Here is a 19142-nt window from a genome sequence, read left to right on the forward strand (position 1 = left end):
CATAACACTTATATTCACATAATGACCTGGTCTTTGGAACCTAACCATGTCGATAAGTGAGGAGTGGATGTACTTACTGCCTTTGAGACCCCAGAGGTTGTGATCCTACTCTTTGAGACTGAGGCAGCTCTGCTTCCAGTGTTCCTTGTCTCTTCAGCTTCTGTTTCCTGGTTCCTTGGCCTCTCAGCCCCTTGGCCCTCACTGCCCATGTCTGCCCTGCTGGGGCAAGTGTTCCAAAGCTCTGTAGCTTCACTGATAAGTGCCTAGAGGTACCCCACTCCACCAGTAAACTTCAGTCAGAAGGCACTTGACTCTTTTGCCCTGTGGGTCAGCAAGCCTAGCTCCACTGACAAGTGCCTGGAGGTACCCCACTCCACCAGGAAGCCTCCTACCCAAGGCTCTCAGCTCCCTCACTCTATTGGTTGGCTGTAGTCTTGCACTGGTCTCCTGGTTCTGCTGCTGCTGATTCTCACTGTCTGCACTGTATCCAGTTCTGCTCGCTTCCTTCTGAGTCCTCACCAGAATTGTCTTTGATGTCCATAATTTCACCAACACTCTCTTCAAGGTAATCTAGGCTTTCATTATTAGGCACTTTAAAAACTCTTCCAGCCTCTACCTATTCACAGTTTCAAAACTGCTTCCACATTGTAGGTATCAGTTGGAGCAGCACCCCACTCCTGGTACCAAATTCTGTCTTAGTTACCTAGTGCTACTATAACAGAAATACCACAAGTGGATGGTTTAATAAAGAAAAATTTATTCTCTTACAGTCTAGGAGGCTAGAAGTCCAAATTCAGGGCACCAGCTCCAGGGGAAGGCTTTCTCTCTCTGTCAGCTCTGGAGAAAGGTCCTTGTCATCAATTTTCCCCTGGTCCAGGAGCTTCTCAGGTACAGGACCCCAGGTCAAAGGATGCACTCTGCTCCCAGCACTGCTTTCTTGGTGGTATGATGTCCCCATGCCTCTCTGCTCGCTTCTTTCTTTTATATTTCAAAAGAGATTGACTTAAGATACAACATAATCTTGTAGTTGAGTCCTGCCTCAACATAACTGCTGCTAACCCTACCTCATTAACATCATAGAGGTAGGACTTACAACACATAGGAAAATTACATCAGATGATCAGATGGTGGACAATCACACAGTATTGGGAATCATGGACTAGCCAAGTTGACACACATTTTTGGAGGGACACAATTCAATCCATAACAGGTGGGATAGGTCAGAAGCCTGGGTCCACCTGTGTGGAGGGCAACCTCCTCCTCTCCCTCTAACAGGTAGAAGGGAGATGAGCGGAGGTATAAGTTTCAGGGACGAGACACAGGCCCAGATATTGCCAGATGGCCTCAATTTTTAACTAAGTAAGTAATCAAGTTCTTCAAGAGTGAGGGTGTAGAAAATAGGAAGAGAGTTGAGAACTATAAATATTTAGAAGCATTCAGAGGAAAAAGAAAGGTGGCTAGAAAGGAAGAGAGTTATTGAACATGGCTTAGGTTGGAAGGAAACCCTTAATCCATAAAGTATAATACTGTCATCAGGGTGGCATTTGTCTCCAGGGCCATATTCTTCTAACAGAAACTTCCTCCTGAGTGTAAGAATGGAAAGGATAGGTGAGATGTAACACTGATCCAGGACCAGTTTTGCCCGAGGGTTAAGGGTACAGGAATAGAGAGAGTTTGTGAGAAGTGTGGAAGTGATAAGGTCCTGTTGGAACAGCAAAAAAAGACCAGGAATAGAATCTAAAGATGGGAGAGAAGACAACAGAAATGTGATAAGGAAAGGAGAGAGATGGTGGGAAGGAGGAAGATGGAGTTTAGATCTCAGAGTTGGGACAGATGGGAGAATAACCAAGTCCGGAGTGGACATGGTACTGGGCACGGGCTGGAGCAGAAAAGACCTTGTGAGAGTCCTCAGAGTTGAAGTCAATAAGGCCAAGTCATTGGCAGGGTCATCTGCAAGGATATTAGTGAGGGATCTGGGGGGACAGGAGGATGGATGGGGGTGGAAGGGAGGTCTGAGTTAGGTGCCCACTGAACCAGTAATGGTGGGAAAAGAAGTGATGGTGCTGGCAGAGGTGAATGCCTTAAAGGAGGAATGCTGATTCAAAGACGGGAAAAGAGCACTTAGTGACATTATGCTCCAAGGAGGGAGAGGCCTTGGCCTCCTGATCTGGGGCACCTGGGGTTTGAGACATTGAGCTGCCATCATGGGCAGGGACTGCTGGGAAAACCCAAATCCTCGAGGCAGCAGAGGTTAAAACAAGGTAGGGATGAGGAAAGCTTTTACTCTCAGTCCTGGGGAGATTTTAAATACTGATGCCTGGACTAGCCCCGCCCCCACTCACAGGGTGAATTCATTGATCTGGGGTAGGGCCAGGACACGAATTTATTTTTTAACTTTTAATTTGGACAGTTTCAAATTTACAGAAAAGTTTCAAGAATAGTACCAAGAATTCCCGTACACCCTTCTACCCAGATTCTCCAAGGGGTAACGTTGTAATCACATTCTTCATCATTGCCTCTCTACACACACCATTCCCCCCAAGCTGTCTGCATCTAAGTGGGCACCATGTTTTAGGCAGTTCTCCAGGTCACACAATTATGCGCCCGGGATCAGTAACCACCACTAGTTAGTTGAGGAACCCAGAGTGAAAAAATGTAAAATGGAAAGAGGGTAAGGGGACAAGAACACTTAAGGAAATGGGGGCACAATGTCCCCTTGCTCCTGGCCTAGGGCCTGAGGACAGCGTGAACAAGGCCTCCAATGCCTTCCCTTGGAACAGGTCATCTGAGCCTGGACCTTCACTTGTCTGTTATTGCTTTGTCACTGTCTGACATTGTCTGGCACTCTTTGTGCAAACGAAACACACAAGTCATTTAGTGCCAGAACTGGTTGGGAGCTTCAGGCAGCCTCTGAGCTGATGAGATGGGCCAACAGTTGTGGGCATGTGTGGAGGAGGGGGTGTTTGGGGAAGGATGGTGAAGGGGGGATGAATCATTTCCTCCCCTGCTGAGAATCAGCAACTGTCCTCTCCCAGCCCCTTCCACTGCCCCAGGCTTTTTTCCCCTCAGCAGTGCGGAGCCCTAAGATAGGGTGGCAGGACAGAGAGAGTGGGGCACAGGGGAGGCAAGCCAGGTAACTTTTCCAGCATCTCCCCTGGGTATAACGGGAAGAGGTCCTGGGCCAGCCAGATCTCCAGGTCAGCATGGCGAAGACGTACTTGTCCTGTGACGTCAAACTGCACTGAACCCTGGGCATCCTGGGATACAGGATTGGCCACTGTGCAGTAGTGGCGTGGGGGGACAGTCACCATGGGCACAGGGGCAAACAGTACCCTGCTGGAGTGTAAGAAGAGGGGTGAGGACCCAGGCAGGGCTCCTCCCCACCCCAACTCCCAGAGGCAGTGAATGGGAGAGAAACCTGTCCACCTATTCCCACAGAAATCCTCCTGTCACCAGAGTGCTCCTGCTTAGAAGCAGGAAGAAGGGAACTGAGACCTAATGGGGTCTCCACAGCCCCAAGTGCTCCACACACAGCCTACCCCACACTAACCTTTCATTGTCCTGCAGAATGTAGGTCTTTGGCCCAACCTTCAAGTGGGACATGTTGCTGTTCTGGCCCAGGACATGGATGTAGTGGTATGGGGAGATGTAGACAATGAACTCTTCTGTTGCCATGGTGATTCCAGGGCTGGCCAGAGTGCAGCACAGAGAATTACAGACAGGTGGGGAGAGGACACCGGATGAGCACATGGAGTGTGGGCCAAGGAAGAAGGAGTCTGAGGAGGGACTGTGGGTGGAGAAATGGACCTCCAGCTCCAATCATTCCACATGTCAGCACAGCCAGTGCCCACTGCCCTTCTTTGTCCGACCCAGCATAACATGCCCACCAAGACCTCACCCTTGCCTGATGCATTAATTACTGAAGCTCAGAGTTCTTTGCTGACTCCCTTCCCTCCCACCCACTAACATTGCCTCTCCCAAACTGCCTTAGATCAAAGCACCAACACCCGCAGAATGTGGGGGAGTTGGGAGATTTGGTCCTTCTGGGACCTTCAGCACAGAGGGAAAACACTCTGAACAGCTCGCTGGCTCTTGAAGGTAGGCAGTCATAGTTACAGGGGATCCTGAGGGCCTCAGCTGTGTTCAAATGTTACCCATAAATATACCCCAGAGCCAAAGAATATTTGCATGATCTTTGTCTGCACCCCCACCTTTCTTGTGCTTTAAACAATCCTGGGGTAACTGTTAAGACATGGTCCTCCTCTCTTAGAAGGAAACCCATGACGGAACAGATGCCCCCAGAGAATCAGCCAGACTGGAAAAACACAAACAGTTCTAGCCTTTTCCTCCTCACTTCCCTCTCTGGTCTGTAACCACCCTTGGCTCTCTCATGGGCAGGGATGGGTCGGAACATAAAAGAGGATGAATGAGTACCATATTCCATCCACCTTCATCCTACCTGCTTCTGAACTGGGTGGTTTACCAAAACCCCATCCCAACTGCCTGCACTGTTGGAGTTTGGACATGTTGTAACTCAAAGGGAATCAAGTTTACTAGGTGACTTAGAGCCTTGTCCTCTGAGACGTTGGCCGGACATTTTTGAAGCTATCACAAGAGAGCAATTGCACCACTTCAACTCAACCATTCACCCAGCTTCCAACCTGGGTGAGGAATGGGAAGTGAAAAAGAAAAGGGGGTGGCTCAGCGTAGGAAAAATACTCAGGAGCCATAAAATTACAGAATTGAGGCAGGGAGCGGCTCAAGAGAAGAGTTTTACATGGTGCAGTGCAATGGGTTTCTCTTATATATGACCTTTGTGGCTTTGGGTTTGTAGTTCTGCCAAAAATAATTGGTTGGACTCTAGCCTGCCTTATGTTTGGTTCATTTCATGGACCTTGCAGGGCTTGGTCAGTCTACTATGCAACAAAATGTGTAAAACCACCCAATAGGATTAATGACCTGGGGAGGGGGGGAAATTGGTCCATTGGTATGCAAATTAAGCAACTTAGCCTTCCAAGAGGATTGGTCAGCCTGTGGCCTGGTCGGAACACCATGATTTGAAATTGACAAGAAGTAGCCCTGGTGGCGTAATGGTTCAGTGCTACAGCTGCTAACCAAGAGGTCGGCAGTTCAAATCCCCTAGGCGCTCCTTGGGAACTCTATGGTGCAGTTCTACTCTGTTCTATAGGGTCTCTATGAGTCAGAATTGACTCGACGGCAGTGGGTGGGTAGGCTTACATAAGGGCCAAATGCGTAGAGGTTGAGGGGGACCTCACTACCAACAAGAGTCTGGTTGGAGCTTATCCTTTAGACCTGGGGTCCACGCACCAAGAACCTCCTAGACACAGTAGAAAGACAGCTCTAGCAATGAAGACGGTGTGAGACGGCACAAGACAGTGCAGCAACACAAGTGGCAGCAGCACGAGCAGCAGGAACCAAGAGACCTGCGCAAGGCACCTGTAGTGGGCTTGGGAACCCATGCAGCAGCGAACTGAGCACCTTTGGGCAGGTGGTGTGGGGTGCTTCTGGGCAATTGTCAGCAGAGTTAAAGAGCTGTAGCACTTGCCAAGAAAGGCAGAAGCCTAAAGAAGGCCTGGCAGTGAGCACAGCCGAGAGAAGGGCCCCCTGCCTGCAGGTACAGCTGAGAAGCTGACAGTTGCCTTGGTTGGATGTTGTCCTGATTGACAGGCTGTTTCCTGTCTCCCGAGATGCATCCCGTTACTTCCAATTTGATCCTAATTCCAAGTTGAAGCCTATTACTTCATTAATAAACCACATAATTGTGAGTATGGTCTGTGAGTTCTCCGTGGCCACAGCAACAGATTATTCAACCAAGCAGAGAAGTAGACAGTGCCATGGGAGGGACAGCTGGTGTCAGAAATGGTAAAAAAAAGTTGGAGAGTCATCATAGGAGGTGTTTGTGCTGATGGTGATTCTCATCCCACCTCCTGAATATAGGCAAGGTCTGATGGTAGTACATTACACATGGTCCATAAGTCTTTATAATTTCATTTTTTTGGATGGTATTTAGAAATTAAAGTTTTCAGACAGCTCTGATTTCTACTTCTCTTGAAAAATTAGGAGACCAGCAACACTGAACCCACATTTGCACAGGGCAAAATAGGCTGAAGCCAAGTAGCAGCTGTGCTAAATTCGTGGGCACAAGCATTCCACTCACCAAAGTCCCCACCATTCCCTAATGTCTTATACCTGGGTCATTGGACTTACGTCTTCCACCTGGCTCCTGTGTGCATTTAAGTTTACCACCTGTGCTCTAGTTTCATGAAGCCTTGGTGGTGCAGTGTTTAAGAGTATGGCTGCTAACCAAAAAGCTGGCAGTTCGAATACAACAGATGTTTCCTGGAACCCTATAGGGCAGTTCTACTTTCTTTTAGCGTTGCTGTGATTTAGAGTCTACTGGACGGCAATGGCTTTGCTCTAGTTTAAACTCTCTAAATCAGCACTGACCAATAGAACTTTCTGTGATGATGGAAATGTTCGAAATCTGCGCTGTCTCTGGACTAGCCGCAAGTGACTTTGGAGCACTTGAAATGTGGCTAGTGAGACAGAATAACTGGCTTTTAAATTTTAATTAACTTAAATGTAAAGGGCCAAATGTGGCTGGTTGACCTCATATTGGACAGTGCAGCTGTAAATAGCTGAGACCCAGATATGGACAATGAGTTATTCAGGATCTAATGTCTGCCCATCTTTCTAAAGTGGTGGTATGGTACAGTGGCTAGGGGCATGGATTCAAAGCCAGACTGCCCAGGCTTACATTTCTGATTTGTCCTGTTCATACCTTGTATTGTTTCCTTAATGTCTTACTTCGTTTTGAAAGAGGTTACAGTTTTTTTTTTTAAATAATTTTTATTGTGCTTTAAGTGAAAGTTTACAAATCAAGTCAGTCTGTCACATATAACCTCATATACACCTTACTCCATACTCCCACTTACTCTCCCCCTAATAAGTCAGCCTGCTCCCTCCTTCCAGTCTCTCCTTTCATGACGGTTTTGCCAGTTTCTAACCCTCTCTACCCTCCCATCTCCCCTCCAGACAGGAGATGCCAACACAGTCTCAAGTGTCCACCTGATACAAGTAGCTCACTCTTCATCAGCATCTCTCTCCAACCCATTGTCCAGTCCCTTCCATGTCTGATGAGTTGTCTTCAGGAATGGTTCCTGTCCTGGGCCAACAGAAGGTTTGGGGACCATGACCGCCAGGATTCTTCTAGTCTCAGTCAGACCATTAAGTCTGGTCTTTTTATGAGAATTTGGGGTCTGCATCCCACTGTTCTGCTGCTCCCTCAGGGGTTCTCTGTTGTGCTCCCTGTCAGGGCAGTCATCGGTTGTGGCCAGGCACCATCTAGTTCTTCTGGTCTCAGGATGATCTAAGTCTCTGGTTCATGTGGCCCTTTCTGTCTCCTGGGCTCATAGTTATCTTGTGACCTTGGTATTCTTCATTCTCCTTTGATCCAGGTGGGTTGAGACCAATTGATGCATCTTAGATGGCCGCTTGTTAGCATTTAAGACCCCAGACCAGACGCCACACTTCAAAGTGGGATGCAGAATGTTTTCGTAATAGAATTATTTTGCCAATTGACTTAGAAATCCCCTTGAGCCATAGTCCCCAAACCCCTGCCATTGCTCCGCTGACCTTTGAAGCATTCAGTTTATCCCGGAAACTTCTTTGCTATTGGTCCAGTCCAGTTGAGCTGACCTTCCCTGTATTGAGTATTGTCCTTCCCTTCACCTAAAGTAGTTCTTATCTACTAACTAATCAGTAAATAACCCTCTCCCACCCTCCCTCCCCCCCCCCACCCCGTAACCACAAAAGTATGTGTTCTTCTCAGTTTATACTATTTCTCAAGATCTTATAATAGTGGTCTTATACAATATTTGGCCTTTTGCATCTGACTAATTTCACTCAGCATAATGCCTTCCAGGTTCCTCCATGTTATGAAATGTTTCACAGATTCGTCACTGTTCTTTATAGATGCGTAGTATTCCACTGTGTGAATATAGAGGTTACAGTTTTGATCTGCTTTCCTGGTACACTTTCCACACCAGAGGGATGTTATTCTGCTCTTCATAATTTCATCTTGCAACTTTGTATGGGACTTGACCTTACACTCTGATACATTTCTGTTGCTTATTTTGACGTGTAGTTAGTTTCCCTGAGCTTGTAAAAAAAAAAAAATTTTTTTTTTTACAAGAGCTTGTAGGAGGGTGGCTTTTCTAGCTTCAGAGCTCCCTCTTCTGTTGTCTTCCAGTAGTGTTCAAAAATACAGGGGCCCCTTTGTAATCTCTGGGCCCTGTTCCCCTGCTCCTCCTCTCTCCTTCCTCTGTATTTCCTTGTCCTGCTCAGCCTTGTTCCCATCCTTCTAAGTTGTTCCCAGTGTGGGGATTTGTCCTGGAGGTAGTACTTCCAAGAGTCCATGGGGCTGGAACTGCTTGGGTCTCAAGCTAATTCACTGTGTGAGCTTAGACAAGTGACCTCCCTGTACCTGAATTTCCTCATCTGTAAAATGGGCATAGATAACGGCATCTTCCTCAGAGTTATAAGGATTAAGAGATTTACTACATAAACCCTTTAGAATCTGGCTCAGGCTTTTCCTGCTGAGGCAGGGAATAGCCTCTGAGGCTCAGCTTTCCTATCCAGTTAGGGGAAGTGACAACATTAGAGGCTCCCTACCCCCCTGGCATCCCGGCCTTAAGTACTCACTTGTTTACTGTCAGGAGGGTAGCAAGACACCCCAGCTGTCGGGCTAGAAGAACAGCAAAGCAGTGGTGGAGCCTTTTCCAGTCTTTGGCAGGTTCTCTGCAGGGGTAGAAGCCTGGCCAGGAAACCAGATGGGGAAGAGGAAGGGCCAGGGCTGTAGGCGAAGGTGCAGACAAGGCTCTGAGAGACCCCGCAGGGGAGATCTGAATTCTAGAAGGCCACAGAGGGCTAGGAGCAGGCTCTGGGAACAGCCTAGGTTGGCTCCTTGTTGGATGATCCTACATCCCCCAGGGCTGAGGCCTCTTCACCATCTGCCACCCCAGCTGGTCCCAGTCAGGGGGGGCTAAGAGCCTCACCCAGCTCGGTGACTCAGCTGAGAGTCATTCATTTAGCTGATAGGACTGGGCTGGACTCCTGCCTTGTTCCAAGGCCAAGTCCAAGTCCTTATTGCAGTACCAGGAACCCGTCTTTCCTCCCTCACTACCCACCTGACCTAACATGCCAAAAGGCAGCTGTGCCTTCCTCCTAGACCACCTACCAACTTCATCTATAACAGGTTTTGCCTTCCTACCCTTGCCACCCCATCCTTCCATAGAGGTGAGCCCAACAGGGGCCTCTTGGGGGATCCAGGCAAACCATATGACTCAGCCAGCATGTTCCTGACAAGTCTCAGATTTAGACTTCCGTGGTTTACCAAATGACACTGTGTACAGTTAGATCATTTTACTCCCAACGTATCAGGGCCCTCAAAAGACAATGGTTATAACTGTGGTAACATTTGGAAGGTCCTCCCCAACCCTTGGGTTTGGCCCGAACTCTCAAAATCTACCCACCTACCCAGACCTACCTTCAGTTTTTGCTGCTGAGACCCACCCCCTAGTGTACTCTGGGAATGTGCCCAGCCTTGCCCAAGCACACTTCCTTCAATTGTCATGAGGCTCCTTCAAGAACCCCACTCTACGAGTGCTAACCACTGCCAACATTCACCTGAATTCTTGCAGAGACCAAAGTCTCCCCTGCACACAAAGGGAGGGGTAATGGCTGGGTAAGGCATGAACAGAACAGAACAGCCTATAAGAAGCAGAGAGTAATTTTACCCTCTAGCTAAGAGAGCAGCCTCTTGGTTCAGAAAGTAAATCTATGCTACAGCATAAAGAATGAACGAATGAATGAATGAATCACAAGTCACTACAAAGAGATTTTCAAGGTCAATTCCAAGTAGCCAAAACAGTGAATCTTAAACTGCAAACGCTAAAGAGACTAACCTGTCCAAAGCCTTTACACTCAGTCTGCTCTAGAGTGAGTAGCATCAGCACCACCAGGACGCATGTTAGAAATGCAGACTTTTGGGCCTCACCCCAGAGCCACAAAGTCAATCAGCATTGTAACTAGATCCACACTGATTTGGGCTCCATCATCAGCTGTGGTTGAATGCAGCTACTTCCAATGCCGGCTGCACATCAGAGCCACCCAGAGATCTTTTAAAGTCACCCATCTCTGGTGGTTCTGGTTTAACTGGTCTGAGGTGGGATCTAAGTGTTATTTTTAAAGGCTGTCCCGCTGACTCCAACATGCGGCCAGTGTTGAGAACCGATGGGGGCAATATGAATCTGGCAGGCTTTGTCACTGCTCGTGTCATCTTGGGCCACCTACTAGCCTCTGAGCCTTACTCTCCTCAGCTGTGAAATGGGAATAAAAGTGACTCCCTCTTGGGGTTGAAGGAATTAGGGAATGGAGGATGTCTCTAGTACAGCGTAGAGGCTCACTGAGCAAAGGCAAGAGGAAATAAGCATGAACTCTGACTACACACAGGGAACTTCATTTTTTCCCCTCCAGCTCCTCTCCCATCTCAGGTGCTGGTGAAACACTGGGTCAGCCGCCTTCTTGCCAACACAAGCCCCTTGTCCCCACCCTTGGGCTCTTGGTCCAAGCAGCATGATGTTAGAGGTGAGGCTGATAACCCAGCCCTGCCACCATCACGTCATCAACCTCAGGTTTATTAGACTGGGGCATTATCATCCACTGTCCAATCCCGAGGGAGTGGAAAAGGCATGTGAAGCTCCGGATAAACAGGGGCTCATCTTCGTGGAGCTTCCCTTCACTGGTTTTTAAGTCAAACGTTCTTTGTTTAGAGAATGTGAGTCACATGACTCAGGAAGTACAGAAAAGCTATTTTCACCAGGCAGCCTCTCAGAGGGGAAACCATGGCATCTGCTTTAGAGGACTATTAGTGGAAATTCTGGAGAAGATGCCTCATGTAAACACTGTTTTTAGCTGCCAAGTTTTTGGAACGTTTCTTCGTAAGAAAATCTTATCTGAGCTCCAGCCCAACTGGACTACCTTGTGGGAGTAGCAGCTGCCTGGTGGGTCCCAGGTCGGGGGAGGAGAGGTGTGGGCTCTGCCAGCCAAGGGCTCTGTTCATCCCACGGCCCAGATGCCGACAGCTAGTGCCAGCCACTGCAGTCGGAGGACTGCCGATGACAAAGGACCAGGAACCAGGTTTCAGAACCCTAGATCAGTGTTTTCAAACCCAGCCAATCACAGGACTCTGCTGAGATCGTTAATCCTGTTCATGCTGATTCCCAGGCCTCTTCCCAGGCCCACTGGCCTCTGAAGCTCGTATTTTTGGCAAGCGTCCCCAAACAACAGTTACGACTTATTAGGAAATTAATCTGTACCATGCCATGTGTCTTTAATTAACTCATTTAATCATTATAAGAGCCTAGAAATTAAGGAATTTACCTAGGACCACATTTATCAAAGGGTGGAACCAGAATTCCACCCTGAGTACAGTAACAGCACAGCCCCCAAACCAGGAGGCAGTTTACTTCTCAAGCAGAAACACTAACAAGATTCCAATAAAGGCTTAAGGACCTGGGTGAGGCTGGGCACGCCCCCGGTGATAGGGCCAATGGTTTTTCAAAGGTGAGTGCTTTTTGTAGCTTGGGCAAGTGCCCAGATCCTGCGCCCTCAAACCCAGGAGGAGCAGCACCCAGAATTACCCTGGGGTCCTCAACTCAAGGTGGCTGCTCTACCTGCTCATGGCTACAGAGAGCTGCCTTGCCCAAAAAGCCCAGGCCAGGCGCCCAGTGTGTCAAGGATGGGAATAGGCAGGAGTTTCCAGGAGAGCCACATGCCACCCCACGTGACAGCCAGCCTTTTCTTCATAACTCAGGGGGCCACCCAGGCAGGGAGCAGAGAACGCAGAGGGCATCTGCCCCAACCAGCTCCCCCATCAAGTGCTTCACACCTAAGTGCCAGCTCTAAGGTCACCAGAACCTTGGGTTGGCGGGTCCAACTGAGCTTCCTGGTTTTTATGCAATACTACAGCATGCTTCACTTCCCCTCCCAAGGGGAAAGAAAAGAGCCTTGCTCTCCAAACCCTGAGCCTACCTTTAGATCACCCTGCTAGTGACTTCTCAGCTGATATGCCAAGGTCCACAGATTGCACAGCCCTGATTGGGGCAGCAGAACCTCAACATTGGGCAGAGTGAGGGGTCTCAGTGGGGAGAAGTCATATTCTAGGAGCTCAAGGGAACAGGTCAGGGCCTAAGAAGAGGGAATGGGAGGCAAACAGGGGCCAATCTAGCTCCAAGATGGAGTTCAAATGGACCCCTTCAAATCCCCTCCTTACTTTGCATGTGGGAACCTGAAGTCACAGATTTTTGGGGTTATGTGCTGATGAGCTGATCTACCTTTGTTTCAAAATGCAGAAAAACCTCCAATAAGGACAGCAAAACCTCCCAAGGCAAAGCCTCCACCCACCTTTTTCCCCCCTCTGGTTCAGTGAGGTCTTGCCTGCCCCTACAGAAGCATGGCCCTATAAAGAGGGCAGCCTAGAGAGATTCCTGAGGGGCACATAGTTCCACCACTGGCTTGGGGGCCAGTAAGAAGTACTTACATCCACAGGTGCAGCTGAGCAACTTCTCACTCGGATCAGACTGGAAACTCCATCACTCAGCCCAGGCTTCACTTCCTGCCTGGCAGTAGGCTTGGGCATTTAAAGGGCTGCCTCAGAGCTAGCTGGCAGTGCCGGCTGAGACTACGAAGGGTAGCAGGGTGCAAGACAAGAGGCAACTGCTGACTGAATTCACCTCTGACCCATTTGGCTTTAATTTCCCAAACTAAGTAAGTGCAAGTCTGCCTTTGCACCCACCTCTCACCCCCAAGTGTGGCCAACTGTCCAGGCTCAAGCCACAGCCCCTATTCTTAAGAGAAGATGTTGCATTTTTTTATTTCAGACTGAGGAAATTCAGCCCCAATCTCCAAATAGAAATAGAAAACATAAACACACACACAGACCCCTTTCTTCCTGCCAGGTACTTTGTTGGAAGCTTGGCATTTCTCTGCTCCGCCCGTGTTCCCTGCTGTCCAGGGCTGAGGAAGGAGGGCCTGGCCTCAGCAGGGGCGGACTCTGCCCCTGGAGGCAGGAGCAGCAGCCATCAGTATTTCCGCTGCCGGGGGAAGAGACTGCTCCCTGAGGACCGGACTGGGGGGCTGGAAGGGCTGGGGTCCTCTGAGTCCAGGCTGAAGAGGTCCCTGCCAGTGCGAAGAATTTGCTCCTCCAGCTTCTTGTGCCGCTTCATGTCTGAGAGGACCTTGTCCAGGCGGGCCTCCCGTTTCTGGCTCCGGGCTGAGCTTCCTGGAGTAGGGGAAGGTGAGACATGTGGAAGGGATTGTGGCAGTGGGCACTACACTTGCCTGCATCTTACTCATCACTTGGGGAGCTTGTTAAAAATACAGATTTCCAGGTCTCTGTCATGGAAATTCTGAGGTTTGGGTTTGGGCCTCAGAAGAGGTGGGCCATCAAGGACTCTCGAAGAGGGTGGTGGTGGTGCACCTGAAGTATGACAAGGCACTAGTAATGTGAAGATCAGGAAGAGCATCCCAGACAGAGGGAAGAGCATGTGCAAAAGCCCAAGGGCAGGAGCAGAGGAGAGTGAGAGCAGGGGGACAGGTGAGACAGAAGCAAAGGAGATGATGCAAGGCCTTACAGGCTGTGTAGAGAGTACAGATTTCTTACTCTATGTGGAATGGAAGCCTTAAGCTGAGAAGTGACATAGTTTATATTTTTAAAGTATTATTCTGGTTGCTGAGACTGGAGACAGGGAGACCAGCTAGGAGCTATGCAACCATCTTGTAAAGAGATGGTGGCAGACATAAACCAGAGACTATATCAGCTTGAGACCAGAAGAACCAGATGGTGCCTGGCTACAACCGATGACTGCCCTGACAGGGAACACAACAGAGAACCCCTGAGGTAGCAGGAGAGCAGTGCGATGCAAATTCTCGTAAAAAGACCAAACTTAATGGTCTGACCGAGACTAGAAGGACCCTGGTGGTCATGGCCCCCAGACCTTCTGTTGGCCCAGGACAGGAACCACTCCCAAAGCCAACTCTTCAGACAGAGATTGGACTGGACAATGGGATGAAGAGGGATGCTGGTGAGGAGTGAGCTTCTTGGATCAGGTGGACACTTGAGACTATCTTGGCATCTCCTACCTGGAGGGGAGATGAGAGGGTAGAGGGGGTTAGAAGCTGGCGAAATGGACATGAAAAGAGTGGAGGTAGGGAGCGGGCTGTCTCATTAGGGGGAGAGCAACTGGGAGTATGTAGCAAGGTGTACATGAGTTTTTGTGTGAGAGACTGACTTGATTTGTAAACTTTCACTTAAAGCACAATAAAAATTTAAAAAAAATAAAAAAGAGATGGTGGCGGCTTGGATGAGGAGAGGTGTTGAAGGTGGAGAAAAGTGGATGGACTTGGAAATGCTGGGGTGCAAAGTTAATAGCACTTCCTTGCTGCATGCTTGAATGCTGGGGTAACAGAAGAATGAAGAATGACTTTAAGGCTTTTGGCTTGAACTAGGTGGATATGGATTCTGGGAGAAATCTGAGGGGAGGTGTGGAGATGCCAGATTGTTGAGGAATCTGGAGTTCAGGTGAGAGATGAGGGTTAGAGATTTAAGTGATGTCTAAACCCACGGGCCTAGAAGATGGCCTGGAATAGAATACAGATGGAAGACTCAGCCCTGGGACAACCATCTTAAAATAAAAAACAAAAAACTTTTTTAGGGAGTTTATTTAATAAATACTTCTAGCACTTATATGATGGGCACTTTTCTAAATATCTTGCCTAAGGTCCCATAGCTAGTAAGGGACAGAGCTAGGAACTGTGCCCAGGCAATCGGGTCTCTGCTCTTAACTATCACGGAAGAGGTGAAGCAGAGAAAAAAAAAAACAGCGAAGGTGACTGAGAAGCAGTAGTCAGTGAGGAAGGAGAGAACCAGGAGAATGATGGTCTGGAAGCAAAAAGAACAAAAGCAGTATTTCAAGAGTGCTGAGTGACATGAGAGACTGAGTAAGGTGAGGACAGAAGGAAAGCCCACGGGGTCTGGCAACTGTGTGGGTTACTGGTGACACTGCCAAGAGCAGTTTCAATGGAGTGAGCTTCAAAGCTGGTGTGAAGTGGCTTAAAGGAAAAGAGACAGTGACTGTAAACAACCCTTGAGAAATGTGATTATAAAAGGGAGAAAAAAGGGAGTCGCTGGCATTGGAGCACGTTCTTATACAACTATGAACAATCCAGCAGAATGCAACAGACCACTGATGGAGGGAATGGACAGGATCCAGAACCTGGGTGGCTGGGCCTCTGCTGGGGGCGGGGCCCTCCACACAATAGGGCAGGCAGATGGATATGGGCTGGGAGATCTAGTAGCAAAATGTTAAGGTAGCATCTGTCTTATTCACTTTGCTGTCACAGTTAAGTATAAAGGAGACTATCGGCTGGTGCGGTAGGGACAAACAACAGAAGATACACAGTAAATGTAAAGAGAATGAAGTAGAAAACGATTATTTTAGACAGTGAAGATACACACATTCCATGTCAGAAAATGTAGTAAGGCTCATAATCAGTCTGTAGTCAGCAATCTAAAGTGAGAGCAGTTAGCACACTTGTTTTTTTCCAGTAGTGCTGGGCTGCTCAGATGCAGGTAGGGACTAGTGGGGAGCTAGATATAAGCCAGGGCTTTGAACTGCTTAGTTCTGGTTCGAGCCCCTGCTGAGAATTTGCCTTTCTATCAAGTTCCCAGACCACGCTAATGCTGCTGGCTAGGGACCAATTCTGAGAAATACTACTAGAACAGTGCTTCTCAAAATTTATTATACTTGAGAATCTCCTGGGGGATCTTGTTAAAATGTACACTCTGATTCAGTGTATCTAGAGTAAACCAAACCCGTTGCTGTCAAGTCAATTCCGACCCATAGTGATCCTGTAGGACAGAGTAGAACTGCATCGTAGAGCTTCCAAGGAGGGCCTGGTGGCTTCAAACCGCTGACCCCTTGGTTAGCAGCCATAACGCTTAACCATTATGCCACCAGGGTTTCCATATCTAAGGTACAAATGCAAATTCTCAGCAGGGGTTCCAACTGAAACAAATAGGTTCAAAGCTCTGATTTAAGTGGGATTGCCATTTTATTAAAGGAACTGCAAAGGAAAGAGAGAAAAAGTGCGGGAAATAAGAATGGTTGTAAGGGAGTGGTTATGAAGAGAGACCTTGTATTCCCAGGTGGGTAAGGAGGGGATGGATGGTGAAGGACAAAGGTAGGGTGAACTGGTCAGCATGTCTGGAGCACAAGTACAAACTCACAGCATGAACCATAAGGATACTGAGTGGTTGCCCGTTAAGTGGGCCACTTGAAAGTGAGATTTCAAAGACAGCACAATGTTAGATGATAACCAGATTAAGAGCCTGTCCACAGTACCAAACTAGTTGTTGTCACAGTGACCCCGACCCTGCGTGTGTCAGTATAGAACTGTGCTCCACCCAGTAGGCAGTGGCTAAGAATGGAAGAAAAAAATCATCGGGAATTGAAGTGAGAGGCCAGAGGATTGGATGGATCATTCACGTGCATCCTGACATTATGGGGTTAATGGTGTCAGCATAGGAAAGGAAAGGAAGACTTGAGAGAAGCTGAAACTGGCAAGGCTGGAGGACTGGTGAGATGACACCCAGAAGAAGGTGGGAATTATACCATCTTACATGAAATTCAAAAAGAATTGAGAGTTTTGAAAGGAGGAGAAATGCTTTGTAAGCGGCAATGAGGAACAAGGAGAGCAACAATTCCACCTCTAGGCCCTGAGGTGGGTGGGTTGCGTGAGAAAAGTTAGCCTCTACTTGAGAAGGATGAAAGAAAGCAGTGTCCATACTCAGTTTCAGGGAGACAGCCAGTTTCAGTTTGGGTAAGAAGGCCAATGTTCAGAGAAGATGAAGAGATGACGGAGGTTGAGATGATGGTAAGTTCTAAGAAGACATGTGGGGCGAGAAGTTGGGTCAGATTAGGAGATGTACGCAGTAGCACAGATGAACAGGAAGACTTGGACTTCTGAGAATATGGAGACAAAAAGTATGAGAAGTACAATGGAATTATCTGAGATGGACTCTTAAAGGAAGATATGGTATCAATCTAAACCAGAAGGATGGCACCACTGGGCAAGCCGTTCTCTCCTGTAGCCAGCTGTCTAACAACCAAGGCACCAAGCAAAGGTCTCTTTTAGGGAGACACTTCTTGGGTAACTGGGAGCAGAGACCCTTCACCTCCCCCCACAACTCTTTCTCTTGTCTGTACCTGGAGTTCGTCTCCGGTCAATCAGGGAGTCCTTTGGTGTCATTGGCTCGTCATCAAAGTCAAATTCCGTTGGCACGTGCGGTCTGGGACAGGTAGACAGCGAATAAAGGGTGAGGGTGGCCCCCCATAAACACCCACACATGTGCTTCTCCCCAGCCTGCCTGCTGTTCCCCTCCTGCTCTCTTCCCTTCCTCCACTTTCCATGCTCCTGGGTCCCACTTTCTTTCCTTCCCTATTTCCCCCTGACATCAGAGGAGTAGCCCCAGGGACAAGGTGTAAAGGTTGGTCCTCACTTTTCTTCTTCTTCCTCTTTGGCCTCCGGCTCCTCATCTGATCGCTCCTCTTCGCTCTGGGCCTCAGGTGTGGGCGGCCGGCGGGGCAGGATCTCCGCCTGAAGCTCCAGGGTCCCGTGGGCAGCCAGCAGCTCATAAAGCCGCTGGATTTCGGAGGGCGGGGGCATCCAGGCCGCGGGCAGCTCTACCTCCTCATCGCTGCACGGCACGCACCAGTCCTCGGATTCTCCTTCTGCAGGCTCTTCCTGCAGGGCGCTGGGGGCTTCTTCCTGCGCCTTCTGGGCCCCAGGCCCTTCATCTTCGGCCTCCTCCTGGTCTCCTTCCCTCTCGTCCTCGGCCTTATCGGCCGGAGCAGGGGGACCTCCGGTGTCCTCCACGGCCAGAGCCTGGAGGCCGGAGGTCACCTCCCCTTCTTCAGAGAGAGGCGCCGCTGTGGTGGCCGCAGGGTCTCCATGACCCCGAGTAAGGGACATAAACCACTAGGGAAGTGGCCCCGCGATGACAGGATACGCAGGGGTACTAACCCAGGGGTCCACCCCCAAGAAATACGACTCCCCAGAGATGGAGGCAATGTCTCTTCAACCAATCAGGCTCCGACAGCGGTCCCAGAAGTCAGACCGCGGATCCCCAGGAGGGGGCGCTCAGCTCCCCCCCACCAAGGACCCCGCCCCACGGACCCGATATTCCCGAGGGGCGGCAAAAACCACTTTTCGAGCCCGAGAGGGGAAGGAGAGTGGCAGGCCCACTGTCTCGTCTTCACACCGCCCTTCCCCACACCTAGACCGGGCGCCCTCTCTTCAGACCTCGCAGTTCGGGGACTCGCGACCTCTGCCGCGGTACGCGCCTGGAGCTAAGACCCACCACCCCGGTGCGAAGGGTCACAGTACGCAGGCGCACAAAAACGGCGCAGGAGGCTCCGCTCTACGGAGCCACTTGGAAGAGGAAAGCTTGCACATGCGCAGAATAGGGGAACTCTGGTATGAAAGGCTTCGGCCCACAGTAAATATGGCCACCTGGAGGACGCATGCGCATATCACCGAGTAGCTCCACCCGCAGGGAGATAGTACTGCTGGCACCGCGGGCCGACACAAGGACCAACTGAGGCTTGAGGCGAGTCTCATGCAGTCTCCATTTATTGGTGTTTCATACCCATGCAGCATCCGGCATACGAAAAGGGGGAATCAGTTTGATATATACGTATTAGGAATTCAAGTTCCCCCCACTTAACTTTAAAAAAAAAAAACCCGCCAACTCCGAATCGCGTCGTAGCTTCTGTCCCTGCCTCTCCTGTGGGCCGTCGTGTGCAGCAAACCTCCCTTGTTCTCTTAGAAAATAAATTATAGAGCTCCCCGTCCCCTCCCCGCCCCCCCCCCCCCGGGAGCTTTGGTCCTATTTTTTGGATTCTTTCCTTACAAAGACGGGAATAACCTGAGCCCCGACGCCTTTAGAAACACACACACTGGAGTTAAAAAAAAAAGCCCAGGTGGGGCAGGTCAACAAG

At 49.3% G+C, this 19142-nt stretch overlaps 2 protein-coding genes across 2 annotated transcripts; both read right to left on the reverse strand.

Moving 5' to 3' along the window:
• Window positions 1–3065: 3065 nt before the first annotated feature.
• Window positions 3066–3675, reverse strand: LOC126087516 (major vault protein-like). Its single transcript, XM_049905045.1, has 2 exons — window positions 3551–3675; window positions 3066–3333 (listed from the first exon to the last, which is right to left on the reverse strand). The coding sequence occupies exons 1-2, from the start codon at window positions 3673–3675 to the stop codon at window positions 3066–3068; spliced, it is 393 nt and encodes a 130-aa protein (XP_049761002.1).
• Window positions 3676–8882: 5207 nt separating this feature from the next.
• Window positions 8883–18901, reverse strand: PAGR1 (PAXIP1 associated glutamate rich protein 1). Its single transcript, XM_049903420.1, has 3 exons — window positions 17642–18901; window positions 17349–17431; window positions 8883–13363 (listed from the first exon to the last, which is right to left on the reverse strand). Exons 1-3 carry the CDS (start codon window positions 18112–18114, stop codon window positions 13164–13166), a joined length of 756 nt encoding a protein of 251 aa, XP_049759377.1. The 5' UTR covers window positions 18115–18901; the 3' UTR covers window positions 8883–13163.
• Between the last annotated feature and the right edge of the window lie 241 nt (window positions 18902–19142).

This window comes from Elephas maximus, chromosome 12 (genome assembly GCF_024166365.1).
Source record: "Elephas maximus indicus isolate mEleMax1 chromosome 12, mEleMax1 primary haplotype, whole genome shotgun sequence".
Taxonomy (NCBI): domain Eukaryota; kingdom Metazoa; phylum Chordata; class Mammalia; order Proboscidea; family Elephantidae; genus Elephas; species Elephas maximus.

What these genes read in the sequence shown, in the direction of transcription:
- LOC126087516 (XM_049905045.1), bottom strand. Translation starts at nt 3,675, where the DNA reads ATGGCAACAGAAGAGTTCATTGTCTACATCTCCCCATACCACTACATC. An exon ending in ATTCTGCAGGACAATGAAAG is followed by an intron (nt 3,334 to 3,550) that starts GTTAGTGTGGGG and finishes ACACTCCAGCAG; the next exon opens with GGTACTGTTTGCCCCTGTGC.
- PAGR1 (XM_049903420.1), bottom strand. Translation starts at nt 18,114, where the DNA reads ATGTCCCTTACTCGGGGTCATGGAGACCCTGCGGCCACCACAGCGGCG. An exon ending in AAAGAGGAAGAAGAAGAAAA is followed by an intron (nt 17,432 to 17,641) that starts GTGAGGACCAAC and finishes TACCTGTCCCAG; the next exon opens with ACCGCACGTGCCAACGGAAT. An exon ending in TGACCGGAGACGAACTCCAG is followed by an intron (nt 13,364 to 17,348) that starts GTACAGACAAGA and finishes CCCCTACTCCAG; the next exon opens with GAAGCTCAGCCCGGAGCCAG.